The 19,215-nt window shown below is 39.1% G+C and overlaps 1 protein-coding gene across 1 annotated transcript in view; it reads left to right on the top strand.

The window, feature by feature from the left end:
* cdh18a (cadherin 18, type 2a) overlaps window positions 1–19,215 on the top strand; it is a 111,333-nt gene that overhangs the window by 47,038 nt on the left and 45,080 nt on the right. The window contains exon 3 of the mRNA XM_036556860.1: window positions 5,313–5,432. Coding sequence (XP_036412753.1) covers window positions 5,313–5,432 — 120 coding nt within the window. The remainder of the gene's footprint in view (window positions 1–5,312; window positions 5,433–19,215) is intronic.

Raw genomic sequence — 19,215 nt, 5'->3', positions numbered from 1 at the left:
AGGAACCAATACTCAAAAGAGAGAACCACCTAAGAACATGAGAGAGAAACACTAAGAGGAACCAATACTCAAAAGAGAGAACCACATAAGAACATGAGAAAGAAACACTAAGAGGAACCAATACTCAAAAGAGAGAACCAACTAAGAACATGAGAAAGAAACACTAAGAGGAACCAATACTCAAAAGAGAGAACCAACTAAGAACATGAGAAAGAAACACTAAGAGGAACCGATACTCAAAAGAGAGAAACCAACTAAGAACATGAGAGAGAAACACTAAGAGGAACCGATACTCAAAAGAGAGAACCAACAAAGAACATGAGAAATAAACACTAAGAGGAGCCAATACTCAAAAGAGAGAACCAACTAAGAACATGAGAAAGAAACACTAAGAGGAACCAATACTCAAAAGAGAGAACCAACTAAGAACATGAGAGAAAAGCGCTAAGAGGAACCAATACTCAAAAGAGAGAACCAACAAAGAACATGAGAAATAAACACTAAGAGGAGCCAATACTCAAAAGAGAGAACCAACTAAGAACATGAGAAAGAAACACTAAGAGGAACCAATACTCAAAAGAGAGAACCACCTAAGAACATGAGAGAGAAACACTAAGATGAACCAATACTCAAAAGAGAGAACCACCTAAGAACAAGAGAGAAAAACACTAAGAGGAACCAATACTCAAAAGAGAGAACCACCTAAGAACATGAGAGAGAAACACTAAGAGGAACCAATACTCAAAAGAGAGAACCACATAAGAACATGAGAAAGAAACACTAAGAGGAACCAATACTCAAAAGAGAGAACCACCTAAGAACATGAGAGAAAAGCGCTAAGAGGAACCAATACTCAAAAGAGAGAACCAACTAAGAACATGAGAAAGAAACACTAAGAGGAACCAATACTCAAAAGAGAGAACCAACTAAGAACATGAGAAAGAAACACTAAGAGGAACCAATACTCAAAAGAGAGAACCAACTAAGAACATGAGAGAGAAACACTAAGAGGAACCGATACTCAAAAGAGAGAACCAACAAAGAACATGAGAAATAAACACTAAGAGGAGCCAATACTCAAAAGAGAGAACCAACTAAGAACATGAGAAAGAAACACTAAGAGGAACCAAGACTCAAAAGAGGGAACCCCCTAAGAACATGAGAACGAAACACTAAGAGGAACCAATACTCAAAAGAGAGAACCAACTAAGAACATGAGAAAGAAACACTAAGAGGAACCAAGACTCAAAAGAGGGAACCCCCTAAGAACATGAGAAAGAAACACTAAGAGGAACCAATACTCAAAAGAGAGAACCAACTAAGAACATGAGAGAAAAGCGCTAAGAGGAACCAACACTCAAAAGAGAGAACCAACTAAGAACATGAGAAAGAAACACTGAGAAACAAGCCTCAAAAGAAAGAACCCCTTAAGAATTTGAGAAAACACCTAGAAACAATGAAGAAACCCTGAGAACAACCAAGACAAAAGAACAAGTAAAAAAACACCCTAAATCCCTAAAATGAGGAAGATCAGCTGTGAGGAACCAAGACTTAAACGAAAGAACTCCCTAAAAACATGAGGAACAAACACTGAGAGAAGCACTAGATGAAGATCTACTGAGAGAAACCAAGATCTAAAAGGAAAAAAAAATCCTTCAAAGCACAATAAAGAAACACTGAGAGGAACCAAGAATTTAAAGAGGAACTCATCATCTTATGGGCCTCCTCAGTCAGTATGCATGTGGGGCGAGCTTAGAAGTAAGATTAAACAGAAGCTCTGAGATCAGACAGAGGAAAGATCCAGGAGATAAACCACTGAGCAACATTAGAAGTCCATCAAAGACTATCAGGCAAAGACTGTCTGGTGGCCTACTAACTGTGTTAAATAAGTACTCACTCTTATAAAAGAACCTTGTATCTCAAAAATGGAAAAGTTTCTAATATTTAGTTTAACATCTGTTGCTGTCATTTAAAAAGGTCTTGTGAAAGGATTGCCTCAAAGTTCCTTTTGGTCCATTTGTCCTGAAACATTTAACTTAAAGGACAGCTTGCAGTTTTACCGGCTCTATATAGGGCCCTGCTGGCTGGATTAATGGCCAGAGGCATCGACAGGATGTTCCTTGGTCATGCTGGTCAGCAGAAGCAGCTGGAATCTTCACAGCAGCTATTGTGGAATGGTCTGCTTTTCTTCTCATAGCGTCAAGGTATTATTCTTATATGGCGAGGACTGAGTGCAAGGCTTGTGCAGCGCTATCTCTCAGGCCCATGCCTGGCTCTCAGAAAGAAGCATTAAAGAAATAGCTTGGTGGAAAATCAAATTTTCCCCTTAACCCAAATGCAGTCGATGAGCCAAGATGTGCTCACTTCACCAGAGCTATGAGGCTTGTGTAGCTAACAAGTAATGTCAATTAGTTTTGTGCACACTGCATTTCTAAATCATCACTTTAAACCACATAAAGTTGTTCAATAATTCAAGAAGACTTTACAGAAGGGCAGCGTTCTTACAGCTACACGACACCTACAAAAGCCTTTCACGACAACTAATGCACAAGGGTTTATTCCAACAAGTATCAGTGGTCATAACACTTACTGAGTTAAAATTATATCAAAATCGACAAGGGCAGCTTTCATGATGACAAAAGCTGGTTGGCTAAAACCTTTTTAAAAGTTTAGGTTTATGTCAGTTGTCATGGAAGCCTTATGTAGGTGTCTTGTTGCCTTATGAATAGTGCCTAACTTTGATTATGTGCTTTATAACACTGTATAATAGAGACCTGTTTCTACCACTGGAAAAGAATGCAGCCATTTAGTAAGTCATAATTAGAGAGGTTCACATAATTAACTTAATATCTCATAATTATGACTTGATATCTTATAACAATGAGATAATGTCTTATAACAATGACTTACTATCTCACAATTGTGATATTCCTATCCTATAATAGTGAGAGACTGTCATAATTATGTTATAATAGTGTATATGATTATATAAATATGATAATGATAACAGGGTCATATTTCATAGTTATGAGTGCTATCTCATACTATTGAGATCCTTTCTTATCATTATAACTTAGTATCTCATAATGATGAGATACTTAGCATCTTATGAGGGAATTCTGTCGTTTTTATGAGATAATATATTCTTATAAGATATTCAACAACAACAACAACAATAATAATAATAATAATAATAATAATAATAATAATAATAATAATAATAATAATAATAATAATAAAAGTACTGTTGCAACTGTTGCCCTTGGTTTTGCTCATTGAGGTTTGGACCCTGATTTTCAGGAAAGCTGCTCTGTGATAACGCCTGTTCTAAAAAAGTGCTGTATTAATAAACTTTCATTTGAGTCAACTTCATAATAATAATAATAATAATAATAATAATAATAATAAAAGCAAAATAAACAGAGTAAAAGACAAAGACAATACAAACCGAATGAATTAAACGAATAGGACAGAAATGGGAGCACAACAAACAAATCGATGTTGTTGATGTGAAAGAGCAGCTCTAAGTGAAGAGAAATGTTCTGAAGTCAGGTTTAAAGGAGGAAATGGATGACCAGTCATGAATATGCTGGGCAAAGGAATTCCAGACCAGAGATTAGCGGAGACAATCTAATCTGAGGGAGACAACAAACAGCCCAGTGCCAGAAGACCTGAGTTTATGCGGAGGGATGTACAGATGAAGGAGCTGAGTTAAATATGGAGGTGCCAGATGTAGCGTTAAAAGTAATGAGAAGTATCTTGTATTTAATGCATGGAGTATAAAACAAGAGTGATATGCTCTGCACATTTGGTGTGAGTGAGAACTCTTGCAGCCAAGTTTGGAACATATTGCAATCTGTTTAAGGTGTTTTTCAGGGAAAACAGTGAGAGTAGAATTGCTTTAATGAAGTCAAGAAGTTGGACCAATGTTTCAGCATCTTTGGACTTCTGCAGAGGTCATAGACGTGCAGTATTGCAGAGATGAAAAAGGTAGTTGTGGCAGGCAGGTTTATGGTAGGCAAAAGGGTCAAATAATACACTATGATTAACTGAGAAGTTTTAACAATAACTCCATCAATTGATACCTTAGACCCCACAAACTTGGGCTAAGCTACCATAACATGATTTTACATGAAGGGATGAAGGGAGTTGAGTTAAATATGGAAGTGCCAGGGCTATGTATTTAGGGCAGAAGTATATTGCATTTAATATGTGAAATAACAGGTAGCCAATGTAACCAGTATAAGACAGGAATGATATACCCTGCATGTTCGGTGTGGGTAAGAACTCTTCATAATTATGATAAATCATTATTCTGAGACACTAAGTCATCTATATGAGATACTAAGTCATGACTATGAGAAATTTTGGTAACAATTCATAACATGGTATAATGCATTCATAAGACATTATAAACATAGCAATAAATATTTATAAAAAAGCATTATACATTATAGCCATGTTTATTATGCATTATGAATTGTTAACATAATATATTATAAGTACTGATCATAACAAATCATAAGAGCTCATTTTCCGCTCTAAGTAAAGTGAGGCATACTGTACTAAAGCCTCCTCCAGTGTTAAGAGTGAGGCTTCAAGTTGAAGTATTTACTGAAGGATTTACTGAAACACTAAAACATACACAGTAAAGCACATTACAGGCTTCAAATGTCAGAGTTTAAACTAGTGCTGCCATCAGTGTTTTACCCAGTGTGGGAAAGGTAATGTACACCACCGTTAGCTTGGTATTTCTTTGGCACTGACATTATAACATGTTATTAACACTATTTATAATGCATTATATTAACAATTCATAATGTATAATAAACATGGCTATAAAGTGTAATTCAGAGTAATTCTTTTTTATAAATATTTATAACCATGTTTATAATGCCTTATAAATACATTCTAACATGTTATAAATGTGTTTATAGATGCTTACAAATGCGACATTCATCGAAAGTTTTACCGAAATTTCCTCATTATTACTACTTACTTTATGGCTTTTTCTCCAGGTGGCAGAAACAGGCTTCATTCTCATTAGGCGAAAAATGTGGAAATTTCAAAGTTGTTCCTGCTCTGTGAAGTTCAGGCCAGAGGATGATATTGGGTGGATTCTGGTTAGGTCAGGTCAGATAGAGACCCTAACAGGCTGGGTTCAGCTGAAGAAAAGGGCAGGCCGTATAGAGCAACTCCAGCCACTATTTGCTCTGGGCATCAGCGCACCAACGCAAACACAAGCATTTGCGTGTACACAACGAAGAGCATCCCTGCAAAATATCCCCCTCTTTCTCTTCTCCTCTTCACAGGAACATCAGTATTCCAGATCACTGCCACTGACGCTGATGACCCCACATACGGCAACAGCGCAAGGATTGTCTACAGCATCTTACAAGGGCAGCCCTACTTCACTGTCGACCCCAAAACTGGTGAGCAGAATCAGAGCATGCTGTCTTGCGCTCCCTGTGGAGTTGCCTGTATATCAGCACTGGCATAAGAAAATCGCAGAAACACTTATAGGAGAAGCAAAAGTAGTCTAATATATTCTCCAGTCTAGTCTAGTCTAGTCTAATCTACTAATTATATCTTCTTCGATTACTCTCCCTCCCCTCTGTTCTGTATGTGGTGTAATGAAATAACACAAGCCATATCACCTTAAATATACTGCAATCTGCCAGAGTGACCATTGGTGTCATATCAACATACTGTCAGCCACATGTCCACAAAGCATCTGATATCTATGGATGGATAAATGTGTTAAGCTGGCGAAATTTTGCAAGTTGCCTGCATGTTTTTTTTATTGTTCCAGCAGAAAGAAAATTTTGCCTTCCAGCAAAATTCCAGTCAGCATTGGTGAACAGTTACCTGCACTGGATATTGTGAACGTTTGTGAAGTGCATGGTATCTTGCTGTTATTCACGAGTTTTGTTTAAAGCAGTTAATAGCGAGTAAGGGAGACATTATTATGTGTTAGCTGTCGGGCTATGGGTAAAACCTTGTATTACAAGCATAGCCAACCTTCTGTGAACAGCTACCAGGGTTCCCAGGTCACCTGATGTTGTTGGTTCTATCAATAATAGAAGATCAATTGAAGTACCTCAGAGACAAAGGCATGGTTGTGGCTTCCATGGGGAAAAATGAAGATGATGTCATTGGAGCTGAGCAATTTAACATAGTATTCCAATCGCACTCTCATATACACTTTTTCCTAAAACATCTGGCTTTGATTGATCATATTGCTTGTCAGTCGAATTGTCTTTTCCTGTAGCAGCAGGCAGTTCTTGGCCATGTTAAGACTCTCCGTTAGAGTGTCCAGCATGTGAAACTGCAAAAACATGATGAAACATTACATAAGCAATTCATTATTCTTGTTCATTTCTTCCGTTTTTTTTATTTTTTATTTTATTTTTTTTTTCTGTAAATTTCTATGAATGAAACATTGCATCAATATCAGTTATCAGAGTTATTGTTGCAGCCTTCCACCATTAGCTGGTGACATAATTTGCACTAAAGCCTGCACATGTGATTACATGCTACATGGCCAAATGTATCTGGACATCTCTCCTAATTATTAGGATCAAGTTGTTCAGCCATATCTATTGCTAACAGGTGTATAAAATCATTGTCAAGCAGTCTTTATAGACAAACACTGGCAGTAGAATGGATTGTACTGATAAGCTCTGTGACTTTAAACATGGCACAGCGCACCACCTTTGCCACAAGTCAGTTCATGAAGTTTCTGCTTTAGATTGTAAAATGGAGCAACAACAGCTTAACAACAAAGTGGTAGAGAACACAAACTCTCAGAGCAGTGCTGAAGCAGGTAGTGCATAAAATATAGTGCATCACTCAATATAAAGTTCCAAACTGCCTCTGGAAGCAACATCAGCACCAAATTTGTGCCTCAAAAGTTTCTGGAAGGGTTTCCATGGCTAAGCAGCTGCACACAAGCCTAAGATCATTGTGTACAATGCCAAGTGTCGGCTGGAATGGTCACTGGACTCTGGAGCAGTGGAAACATGTTCTCTGAAGTAAAGAATCACAGCAGTCTGATGGACGATTCTGAGTTTGGCCCATGCCCGAAGAATGCTAGCTATCGAAAAACATAGTGCTAACAGTAAAGTTTGGTGGAGGAGCGATAATGGTTTCAGAGTTTGGGCTCGGCCCCTTAGTTCCAACGAAGGGTCACGGGCAACTCTACATTAACACTGATGATTTTGGAATGGGATGGCAAACAAACTCATGTAGGTGTGATGGTGAGGGGTCCACATACTTTTGGCCATATAATGTCTGTCTAGCATCAGTATCTTATTCTCAGTCCATTTATTGTACCTGTGGAGTGTGCCGGCAATAAGGCGCTGATCATAAACCTCAGCTCCTCTGCTTTTTCCCGTGAGCTGCTGAAAAAGTAATCAGCGAATGAGTCAGCGCACTGTAGCAGGCCTCGAGACCACAGCGTCCGTCCATAAAGCATCCTTCTGTCTCCCAGGTTATTGTGCTGGCCTCTGTGGACTATAATTGATGGACTCTCTTATTGTAGAGGGGCTTTCAGACGTGCTGTTTGGTGCTTTTGAAGGAATAAGAGGAGCCTCCGAGTGGTCCCCTCCCCGCCACTGGTGGAACGTACCTTTTGTTGCCGTAGCTTTCAAAGCAAAGCATCCCAGTAAATGTTCATATGGCCTTTGAGTGCATAAAGTGATTAGAGTATGTGTGTGTGTGTGTATGTGTGTGTCTTTGTGTGTTAGACAGCAAGATGCAGTCAAGAGGATGGAGAAGAGGAGAAATGGAGAGTGTTGGGAGAGAAAGAGAGAGAGATAGGGTGAGAGAGAAGGAGTATTGATTATCTTTTGAACTGGACCTGAACCTGGCCTTAGACTTTCAGCGTCTGAGATTGCACTGGCATTTCTGTCTGTGTGCTGTTGCTCTCCGCTATAAACCACCATATAATGATTGAATATTTCAAGCTTTTGTGATGAGAAATTGTCCACATTATGAAGAATGGTTATGTTTATATCCCATAAGTGTATTTAATGTTCCCTGCTGTTTATGAAGCCTATTCACTTGCAAAAGAAGAGTGAATAAAGCCTTTTTATTATGTTGCAGGTTAATACAGGGAGATTCACTCAAAAGAGGCCCTGAATATTCTTATTGTAAGTTGTAGCTCCCGTTAGGATGAAGCAATCTGAACCAACCTACATACCTTGACGTATGTGTAATCGATTGCATTATATGCGATGCTGGAAGTGATCTTGTTTTCTGCCAGACACATGAAGGCTTACGGGGGTATGCACTCGGAAGTTGCAAACGGCGGTTAACCGTTGCAGCGGAGGTCCTGCGTCTTCCTCATCGCTCCGACGCAGGGGCATCCCAGTTTTTTCGAAGCTCCATATACTGAGGAGCACATTGCATGATGTTTCATTCAGATTGCTTCTTCCTAGCGAGACTTATTATAGAATATTCAAGGCCTCTTTCAAGTGAATCTCCCTGTATAAGAATGACAAAGTTTTTGAGCAGTCTTGAAATGAAATGAACCTTTTTTAGCCAACTTTGTCTGAACACATTGGGATTAGACCTCCGCATTTGACCCATCCGTGCAGTTAAACACCACACACACCCTATCCACGGCACCCGGGGAGGAGTAGCTGGGGGTTAGGTGCCTTGCTCAAGGGCACTTCGGTCACGTACTGTCAGCTGAGGGGATCGAACCAGCGACCTTCCGGTCACAAGGCTGGTTCCCTAACCTCCAGCCCCCGACTGCCCCCAGACAGTCTTGTGATATTAGCACTAGAAAATGGTGGAATAGCTTGTAATTTCTTTTCTGAAGCCCCTTGAAGTAATATGAAGTAATATGATTGTCATTTCAATGCAACTGAGGGATTCTTGGATTTACCAAAGTACTTAATGGCGTTAACAGTGACTGCTGAATGCTAATAACTTTAGCTATCTGTCTGACTTCTAACTAGCATCACTATAGCAAATATTAACAAAATAGTAACTCTCACATCATCATGCCATTCACGTTTATATTTTGGGCTAATTATTGGCCACTGTGACTTTATCCTCACCTGAAAGAGTAATAAATTAGCGTATTGTCTATACGCTCATATTGCAAATATTATCCAGCACAGCAGAGAACTTACTTATTACAGACAACTCAAGTTCAAATAAACATACATGTTGTTGCAACTGGTAGAGATTCTATTGTTGAGTCCCTGGCATGTCTTTTAGAATATTTTCTGCTTACTTTTATTATTTAACATTCTGTATCTGACTTAATCCTACATAATGCTACAGAAACATACAATTAAACAACCATGTGAAACAACTGTTAAAAGCCTTACTAGGAGGCCTGTGTTTCCCATTTGACCAAAGATCATGTTTCTCAAATTTTTTTTAACAAAAGTATTTGTTAAAGTTATAAGAAATAGTTTCATGCTTAACCAGCCGACAAAGAACAGCGCTGTTTGCCTCACCATTACTTTGGTACCAATTGTGACCACAAAACTTTACTACTGGCCCAAATGTAAAAAGCACAGTTCCAGTTCCCTGGTTCCAAAAATGCCTGAAGAGTACAAAGAGCCCATTTCCAAGGGCAAATATCTTACATTGCTTGAATGTTTTGGCATCTGCAATAACCACATAGCCCACCACCCTATAATTTAGCAAATGCTAAAAGTATTTGCACAATGTTTTGGTCAAATTCCCTCTTGCAGTAGGCTGGTCGAATGCACCAGTATCTCGATAAAAAAGTCAAATTGCTGCCAGCAAAAAAGCTTCAAAAGATGTTGAGTGCACACTGAGTGTCTGCAGTTGTTGGATTGTTTACATTTAAAATCACCATGCAGCATGTGAGATGCCCACAGTTTTTTCCAGTATTTGGAATACAACTTTATTTAACAAATATCATCACATATATATATATATATATATATATATATATATATTGACCCTCACTCCTCTATGTGTCTAGCAACCACCTGGGATACCATATCAACCACTTAGCCACACTATAGTAATCACGTAGGATATTTTAGCAACTGCCTTGCAACACCTTAGCAACCTTCTAGCAACATCCTAGCAACCACCTGGGATACTATAGCAACCACCTAGCAACACCCCAGAAACTACCTGGAATTCCACAGCTACTACCTTAGCAACCACATAAAATACCATAGCAACTGCCTGGCAACAGCTTAGAAAACACTCTCAAATCCTTTAAGCTGTGCAATCACTCTATTCTAGTTAGCCAATTTAAAAGGTTATTCCTACATTTTTTTTCTGGTATATTATTTCTTCCCTGAAATCTACTCAATGTTTGTGTGGGTTTACATACTAAATAATCCAAATCCGCAAAAAAACAGGGAGCAGCTGCATGTCTGGAGAAATGATGTTTATTTCTTGCACGCAGGTACCAGACATCTAGCCAGCTCGTTAAGCAGTGGACGTGGGACAATTATATAGGCTGTACTGATACCAAGATTAGACCTAGCCTACACATGACAAGTGACAGGTGTGACAGACATGACAGTGTAGATAGACAGAAATAAGCAGAACAGAATATTCTACATGCACAACACGCAATAGTGAATACAATAACATATAACACAGCCCTAAACACATTACACCGCAGTACATTCCTTCAATACCAAAAAAGTGGTAATTCATTTTTTAGATGGTTATTTTTCATCCTCTCTCAAGCCCTGAATCAAACAGGCTGCATTAGTTACTATGCCTTTATAACTGAAATATGTAAACGATCTCTGTTCGGATTGGCTGCCCTGTTGTGTGCTTTAATCAGTAAACATATAAACATTTAATAGACATGAAACACTCCTTATGGCTTCAACAGCAATGGTAATGCTAAAATGTTGTAGGCTGAATGGGTGGATATTTGTAAATGTAATTTTTGTGATATCACAAAGATAATGGTTTCAAAATAAACCTTTTTGGAGCTGAAATAGACTTGGGAGTGGATGATAAATTTTGAAACAAAATTTGTATCTCAGTCTTTTATTTCGAGAAAACGAGGACATTTCGGTAACACTTTCTATGAATGTCACCTTTGTAAGCATCTATAAACACATTTATAACATGTTATAATGTATTCATAAGGCATTATATACATGGTTATAAATATTTATTAAAAAGAATTACACTGAATTACACTTTATAGCCATGTTTATTATACATTATGAATTGTTAATATAATGCATTATAAGTAGTGTTAATAACATGTTATAATGTCAGTGCCAAAGAAGTCAGTCCCAGCTTGGAGAGCGTAAAGTAAAGACAAATGCCAAGCTAACGGTGGTGTACATTACCTTTCCCACATTGGGTAAAACACTGATGGCAGCTCTAGTTTAAACTCTGACATTTGAAGCCTGTAATGTGCTTTATTGTGTATGTTTTAGTGTTTCAGTAAATCCTTCAGTAAATACTTCAACTTGAAGCCTCACTCTTAACACTGGAGGAGGCTTTAGTACAGTACGCTTCACTTTACTTAGAGCGGACAAATACAACTTATGAGCTCTTATAATTTGTTATGATCAGTACTTATCATGTATTATGTTAGCAGTTCATAATGCATAATAAACATGGCTATAACGTATAATGCATTTTTATAAATATTTATAGCTATGTTTATAATGTCTCATGAATGCATTATAACATGTTATGAATGTGTTTATAGATGCTCACAAAGGTGACATTCATAGAAAGTGTTACCAACATTTCTTCAGTCATATGGGCCCTTGAATACTGTAGCTAATTTTTGTATTGTCTTTTTACTTCCCTCTTGCCAGAAATGGGGATGTGCTGGGGTAGGGGTGTGTGTGTGTGTGTGTGTGTGTGTGTGTGTGTGTGTGTGTGTGTGTGTGTGTGTGTGTGTGTGTGTGTGTGTCTGTACAGAGTGTGTCCTGGTTTGAATTAGGTCTGACCACAGTGGACTCACTTTCCTAGAAACAATGTAGCACAATCTTTACATTTTTTTTTCTTTTTTCTGAGGGGTCATCACTGAGAGCACTGTGTTCACTGTGTATGTTATGTTGAGTTTTACAGTATGTTTGCGCCAGAACACTTCATGTTGCAGTTGGGATTTACACCAAACACTCTGTCCAAAAGAGACCTGACACCTCTTTTAATTAGTGAATTAACTTGTATATCCACCCAAAAATAGCATTACCTATAGAATAGAATACTCTGCAGCATATGAGCCTTAGGTCACCATGCCAGTGGGCTGTGGAGCAGCGATGTTCCTAGGAGTGATAGAAACCAACCCAATACTTTGGGATGAGTTGAAGTTGTGTTTGGGATCCATACAACATCAGTACCTGACCACACTAATGCTCTTCTGGTCTGATGCCATCAAATCCTCACAGCAATGTTCTAACATCTAGTGTAAAGCCTTCCCAGAAGAGTGGAGGCTGTTCCTGCAGGAAAAGGAGGACAAATTCTCCATTAATACCCATCATTTCACACAAAACGCTGGATGGGCTGGTGTATTTGGATGATTTGGACCAAATATTATTTACTTTTCTTAGAAAAGAAAATACAGTAAAAGGACAAAGAATATTACACATTAAAGAGTATCTACAAATGGTCACATAATATTATAATTAGGTGTGAGTCTAATTTGTGTTGCAGTCTTCTGCAAACACTGCAATTACAGTTAGAGTGAAGTTGTTCTTCCTCCTCCCCTTTCATTCCTCATTGCTCACTAGCAGCTCAACGCAGAGTCACAACATTTTACGTTCAGAGAGCCAACAGCGTGCCTGCTAATGTTGCTGGTGGAATGGCCACTAGGGGCCCTGCACACATGAGGTTAAATCAATAAGATGTAAGCAGTCATTCAGAGTGCTTTGACATGAAACATCATTCTAGAGACAATTACAAAATAAAAATTGACACCTGAAAATCTCAAAAACCCCAAAAGCTCCCTCACAGTTATTATCAGTGTGTTGCCTGATGTGTGAGATTTTGTTTTGCCATGGTTTGAGAAAACTAAAACTGATATTAAAAAAAAAGTATATATATATATATATATATATATATATATATATATATATGAATGGTGGGGAAGTACATGCACAGCATTGTGTCAGCGTTGTGCCAGTATTGGCCACTATTTTTCACTGTAAGCATTGCAAGTGAAACTCAAAAGGCACATGTAGGGATATACTTGTGTTGGGACATCTTGACCTCTAGTTCCTGTCACCACTGTAAATAAATCAGAGCAAATTTCACATTAAACAGCTCCAAAGGACTTTACTGCTGTTGAATACTACAGATCTCATTGAGAAATCAGTGGAATTCCCATTTAATAAACAATACATTGCGCAGGCCTAGTTTCTAGCATTGATCAGCCACATCATCGAGTACACCACTGTGTATCGACAGTCTTTGTCCATTTTTTCTGGTTTATTTACCATATAGAACTTACAGATTAGTTCATCTGTTTCTCTGCAAACTTTATTAGCCCTCATTCACCTTGTTCTTCCATGGTCAGGAAACCCCACAGGACCACCACAGAGCAGGTATTATTTGGGTGGTGCATCATTCTCAGCACTGCAGTGACACTGATGTGGTGTGTTGCACTGGCGCGAGTGGATCAGACACAGCAGTGCTGCTGAAGTTTTTGAACACCTCAGTCTCACTGCTGGATTGAGAACCAAAAATATCCAGCCAACAGAGTCCTGTGGGCGGCATCCTGTGACCACTGATGAGGGACTAGAGGATGACCAACACAAACTGTGCAGCAACAGATGATCTATTGTCTCTGACTTTACATCTACATGGTGGACCAACAAGGAAGGAGTGTCTAATAGAGTGGAAAGTAAGTGGGCACAGTGTCTAATTCACTCGCACCAGCGTAGCACACACTATTACGCCACCACCACATCAGTGTCACTGCAGTGCTGAGAATGACCCACCACCCAAATAATACCTGCTCCGTGGTGATCCTGTGGGGGTCCTTACCATTGAAGAACAGGGTAAATGAGGACTAATAAAGTATGCAGGGAAACAGACGGACTACAGTCTGTAATTGTAGAACTACACAGCGCTCCTACATGGTAAGTGGAGCTGATGAAATAGACAGTGAATGTATATAGAAGGAGGTGCACTTCTTTTGAACAGTCATTCCGTACTGTGGATTTATTGCACTCCAGAATCTTTTATGCTGCATTGTTGATCTCATGCCCAATGAGCATGTGGATTTCCAACCTATTGATTATTCTAGGCTGTCAGAGTCTGGACCGATATATTTTCTGACATATGAGAACTCCTACACAGTTTTCAGCTGGATGAAATTGTTGGAAAAGGAGTGATTTTTCACCGAAAGCAAAAAAAAGGTATTCTTTTTTTATGCCGTTGCTCCAGGGTCTCTGGGGTCCATTCCCACAGAAGCCTATTAGCAGTTTGTAGTGATTTCCTCCCAAGTTGCAGCAGAGCCCTGGCTGGTGGATTTTAGAGACCGAAGCTGAGGGGTCAGTAATCCCCCGCTGGTCACTTTTGTTCTGTGTTTTATACTGGTTTTTAGCGGTTCCCTCGGTTTATGGTTATCATATGGCTGTGTTTATCTGCAGTAAGAGTTAAAGATCATAGTTGAGGCCAGACGAGTTTGAATTCTGTCATATTTGTACATTTCAACAAGGCTGATTCATTCTGACCAGTGTGTTTTCTGCTCCAAAAGCTTTTTCAGGCCCAGGGCAGTGTGTCTGAGTGTGCGTATGTGTGTAGGCCTGCATGTGCTCGTGGGTTTTTGTGTGTGCGTGTGAACGGAAGCATGCATGTGCACGTGAATCTATGTGCAAGCATGCACATGTGTCATTGTGTGAATCACACTCATACAATCCCACACTGCAGGAAAAAAGAGGCAGTTCTGATGATGGCAGAATCTTCTGTGCTTTGGAAGCTGTCAGTGGAGCTGAACGAGCTCAGATGCAAAGGCAGAGACACTTCATTCATGTACCTTCTAGCTAGTGCTGGGTGATTTTAATGAAATTCAATATCAATCACAATATTTTCCAAATATATCATGGTATCACAATATTATTTGATACACATAGGACCAGATTGATAAAACAGCCAGGTTTACAGACACATTAGGAGCAAAAAGCTTCAAATTAACACTATTGCTCATTCATAAACAGGGATTACTCACACGTTTTACCATTGCGCACTGGGAGGCTTTGCTACACTTTTCCTTCATTTCACATGTGCCGATAGCAATTCATAACATGACACAATCCCATGAAAATTAACGCTGATGGCAGTTTTCCCAGTAAACCTTGTAACAGCTGCTGTAGGACTACATGAGGCAGAAGACTTGCTTAAGCAGGATTTCATATTGGCAGGTTTAACTGGCACTGTGCTTGAAATGATCTCTTTTTCTTGCATTAAATTCAATATTTCACAAATCCCCCTTCTGTTTGTGAAAAGTAGGTTTAGCTTGGGATCTACATAATTAAAGAGTAATTTGACATGTTGAGATTCTAATAAGACATTTAAATTAGTATACTGCAAGCAGTTCTAAGACTTTTTCAATAACTTTTAATATTTCCGTTTACAGTAGTAGTAGTAGTAGTAGTAGTAACAGTAGTAGTAACAGTAGTAGTAGTAGTGGTAACAGTAGTAGTAGTAGTAATAGTAACAGTAGTAGTAGTAATAGCAATATTAGTAGTAACAGTAGTAGTAACAGTAGTAGTAGTAGGGGTAACAGTAGTAGTAATAGTAGTAGTAGTAGTAGTAACAGTAGTAGTGGTAGTAGTAGTGGTAACAGTAGTAGTAGTAGTAGTGGTGGTGGTGGTGGTAACAGTAGTAGTAGTAGTAGTAGTAATAGTAACAGTAGTATTAGTAGTAGTAGTGGTAACAGTAGTAGTGGTAGTGGTAACAGTAGCAGTAGTAGTAGTAGTAGTAACAGTAGTAGTAGTAGTAGTAGTAGTAGCAGTAAAAGTAGTAGAAGTAACAGTAATAGTGGTAGTAGTATTGGTAATAGAAGTAGTAGTAGTAGTAGTGGTAACAGTAGTACTACTACTAGTAGTAGTAGTATTAATAGTAACAGTAGTAGAAGTATTAGTAGTAGTAGTGGTAACAGTGGTAGTAGTAGTAGTAGTAACAGTAGAAGAAGTAGTACTAGTAGTAGTAGTAGTAAAGTAGTAGTAGTAGTAGTGGTAACAGCAGTAGTAGTAACAGTAGTAGTAGTATTAGTAGCAGTAGTGGTAACAGTAGTAGTAGTAGTACTAGTAGTATTAATAGTAGTAGTGGGCAACGTTTTTCTTACAGTCATTTTAAGGAAAAAATGCAGCCTGTAATACAGCTATCCTGCAAAAGTATGTCTCTGTTTTTGTCTCTTTTTTTTACTTCTTTTGCTTAATTTCAAAATTCCAGCTAGCCTTTACATTGTGTTAAAATTGCATCATGAGCAGACCAAGTAATAAAAGCTAAAATGACTTGAAAAATATTGTTACATTAACTTTCAGTACAAGTTAAGAATTACCACTTTACCATTTTGTTACCATTTTGGAGATACAACGTTTTGTTTTTACAGCAACAATATGAGCGAACAAACTAGTGCAGACATTATCAGCTGTAAACTCTACTTAAGCTTGGTGAAAAAGTGCCCCACTCAAAGATTTTAAAGTGCAGTTGTTCAGTGATGGTTAACGGGTGTGATTAGTCTATGGAGGATGTTGAAACATGTCCCGATGGATGTTGGAGGACATCAGTGCATTCAGTAGTCTAACTGCCTGAGCAAAGAAGCTGTAGACTGCAGAGTCTGGTAATGGCGGATTGGATGCTGTGGTACCTTTTGCCATATGGCAGAAAGGTGAAGGGTCCATGAGAGGGGTGGGAGGGGTCATCCACAGCGCTGATGGCCTTGTGGATGCAGCACTGTGGTAGGAAGTGAGTAGAGATGATCTTCTCAGCAGTCTGAGATGAATATCCAGGAATAAAGAAAGGAATTGAGAATGTCACAGGAAGTTTACCACCTACTGTGTACTAGAGTCTCTGTAGCGATATAAATTAACATAGTCTGATTGTACAAGAGCTCATTTTTTTTCCAAAAAGCTGACACTGTGGTCTGAGTATGTCCTGAAAGGTACACCATCACATAGGTACCTTTTTGTAGGCGTGATATCAGCCAGCAATGGTAACAGCATTCAACCAGTGCAGCTCAACAGCTGTGTTTCTACAGCAATCTTATCTATATTAAATAACATACATGTGTCATTAATGTATGACATCACTCAATGGTTTAAACATTTGGTTATGTTCATGTATGGAAATACTAGTGTCATGCTATGGTTTGCACGAAATAAATCAATAAACATGCAGTTTTTGAAACCTGCAGTAATTGAGTTTTTGCTGTCAATAGTTGCTATAAACCATAACTGGGCACAGGCCTAGCTAGAGACAAATCTACCCAGAATTGGGCTACGAAACAGGAATGATGGAGCGCCATCTAATACTCTTGGGATGAGTTCGAGAGGCATTCATGGCTGAGTGCAATAAAATCCTCACAGCAATGTTCCAGCATTTAGTCTAAAGTCTTCCCAAGGGCCATTACTGTTACTGCAGCAGAGTGGGGACAAACTCCCCATTAATACCTTTGATTTCAGAAGAAACATTGGATCTATGTTTTCAAAATAATCTCAAGCAATCAGCAAAATACATGCATTACAGTTAACCTTGTTTTTTGTTATTTAGCAACACCATTCAAACTAAAAATCACTATTGCTGCATATATAGTCAAGTCAAGTCAAATTTATTTGTATAGCGCTTGATGTTGTCACAAAGCAGCTTCACAGAAATCCATTAAAGACAAAGTTTTAACATGAAATGTAAATCCTCCAAGTGAGCAAGCCAGGGGCGACAGTGGCCAGGAAAAACTCCCTCAGAGCTGAGGAAGAAACCTTGGGAGGAACCAAGGCTCACATGGGGGGGACGCATCCTCCTCTGGTCAAACTACCTACAAAATTATTATACTACTAATATTAATAGTAGTAGTAGTAGTAGTAGTAGTAGTAGTAATAGTAGTAGTAGTTAGGAGTCCATGAAAACTTCAGTGTAGAGTGGGAGTGGGCAGCTAGTCCAAGTCAAGTGGCGGTAGCTGGGCAAGTGGCGGCGACTGGGGCGTGGGCAACTGGTCTGAAGCGGATAGCAGGAGAGCTCCGCAGACAATCATCCATCAGTGTCCGTCCGGCAGGTGGGCAGTCGTTTACTCGGAAGAAAGGTAGGGAGATGGAGTTAGTTTAGTTCTGTATGGGTGTATGTATAATAATAAGTAAATCATTTCCAGAGTGTGGCTAATGACTCCAGTAAATCTGACTATAACAGCTTAACTAAAAGGAGAGAACCAAAAGGGCACACAGACACGGGAGCACCCTGAGACAATCTGGCATCCCTCCGCTCCACCGTCCACAAACCTGAGTGATCACGTGCGAGCGGCGGGACAACAGCACCAGCGTCTCAGTTTACTATAATTCCCTGCGTCCATGGACCCCTGGATCTGCTGCCTTTATCTAAGGGGGAACATTAACTTCCAAAAGCTAAACTAAACAAGTGAGTTTTCTGCCTATATTTGAAGATTGCGACTGAGTCTGAGTCCCGAACATTTTCTGGAAGATCATTCCAGAGTTTGGGGGCTTTATAAGAAAAGGCTCTTCCCCCAGATGAAACCTTCTGAATTTTGGGAACTATTAAAAAGCCAGCACTCTGTGATCTGAGTAATCGTGGTGGCTCATAATGGGAAATAAGGTCTTGCAGGTACTCAGGAGCCCATGTAGGGCTTTATATGTCAATAAAATAATTTTGTAATCGATACGGAATTAAACAGGCAGCCAATGGAGTGATAATAGAACTGGACTGATATGATCAAATTTTCTAGTTTTAGTGAGAACCCTGGCTGCAGCATTTTGAACTAGTTGAAGTTTACTTAAATTCCTGCTGGTGCAAAGCGAAGCAAAGCACATGTCGTGAAGAACTGGCATAGATAATATATCACCCAACATTTCCAGTCCTTCTGACTGGTTAGAGCAAACTGCACTTGTCTATGTGTGAGTAAACAGCAGTGGAGCTTTTTCAGAGAGTGCACAGCCTCTTCTAAGCCATTCTGCATTTACATTCAGCTGTTGCCCAAAGCAACTTACATTAGCAACATGAAAAGCGAGCTCCCTGGAGCTAGACAGGGTTAAGAGCTGTGCTTATGGGCAC

Source organism: Colossoma macropomum, unplaced genomic scaffold (genome assembly GCF_904425465.1).
Source record: "Colossoma macropomum unplaced genomic scaffold, Colossoma_macropomum, whole genome shotgun sequence".
NCBI classification, from domain to species: Eukaryota; Metazoa; Chordata; class Actinopteri; order Characiformes; family Serrasalmidae; genus Colossoma; species Colossoma macropomum.
Note: the sequence above shows the minus strand (reverse complement) of the source record. Positions and strands in the feature narration are given on the sequence as shown.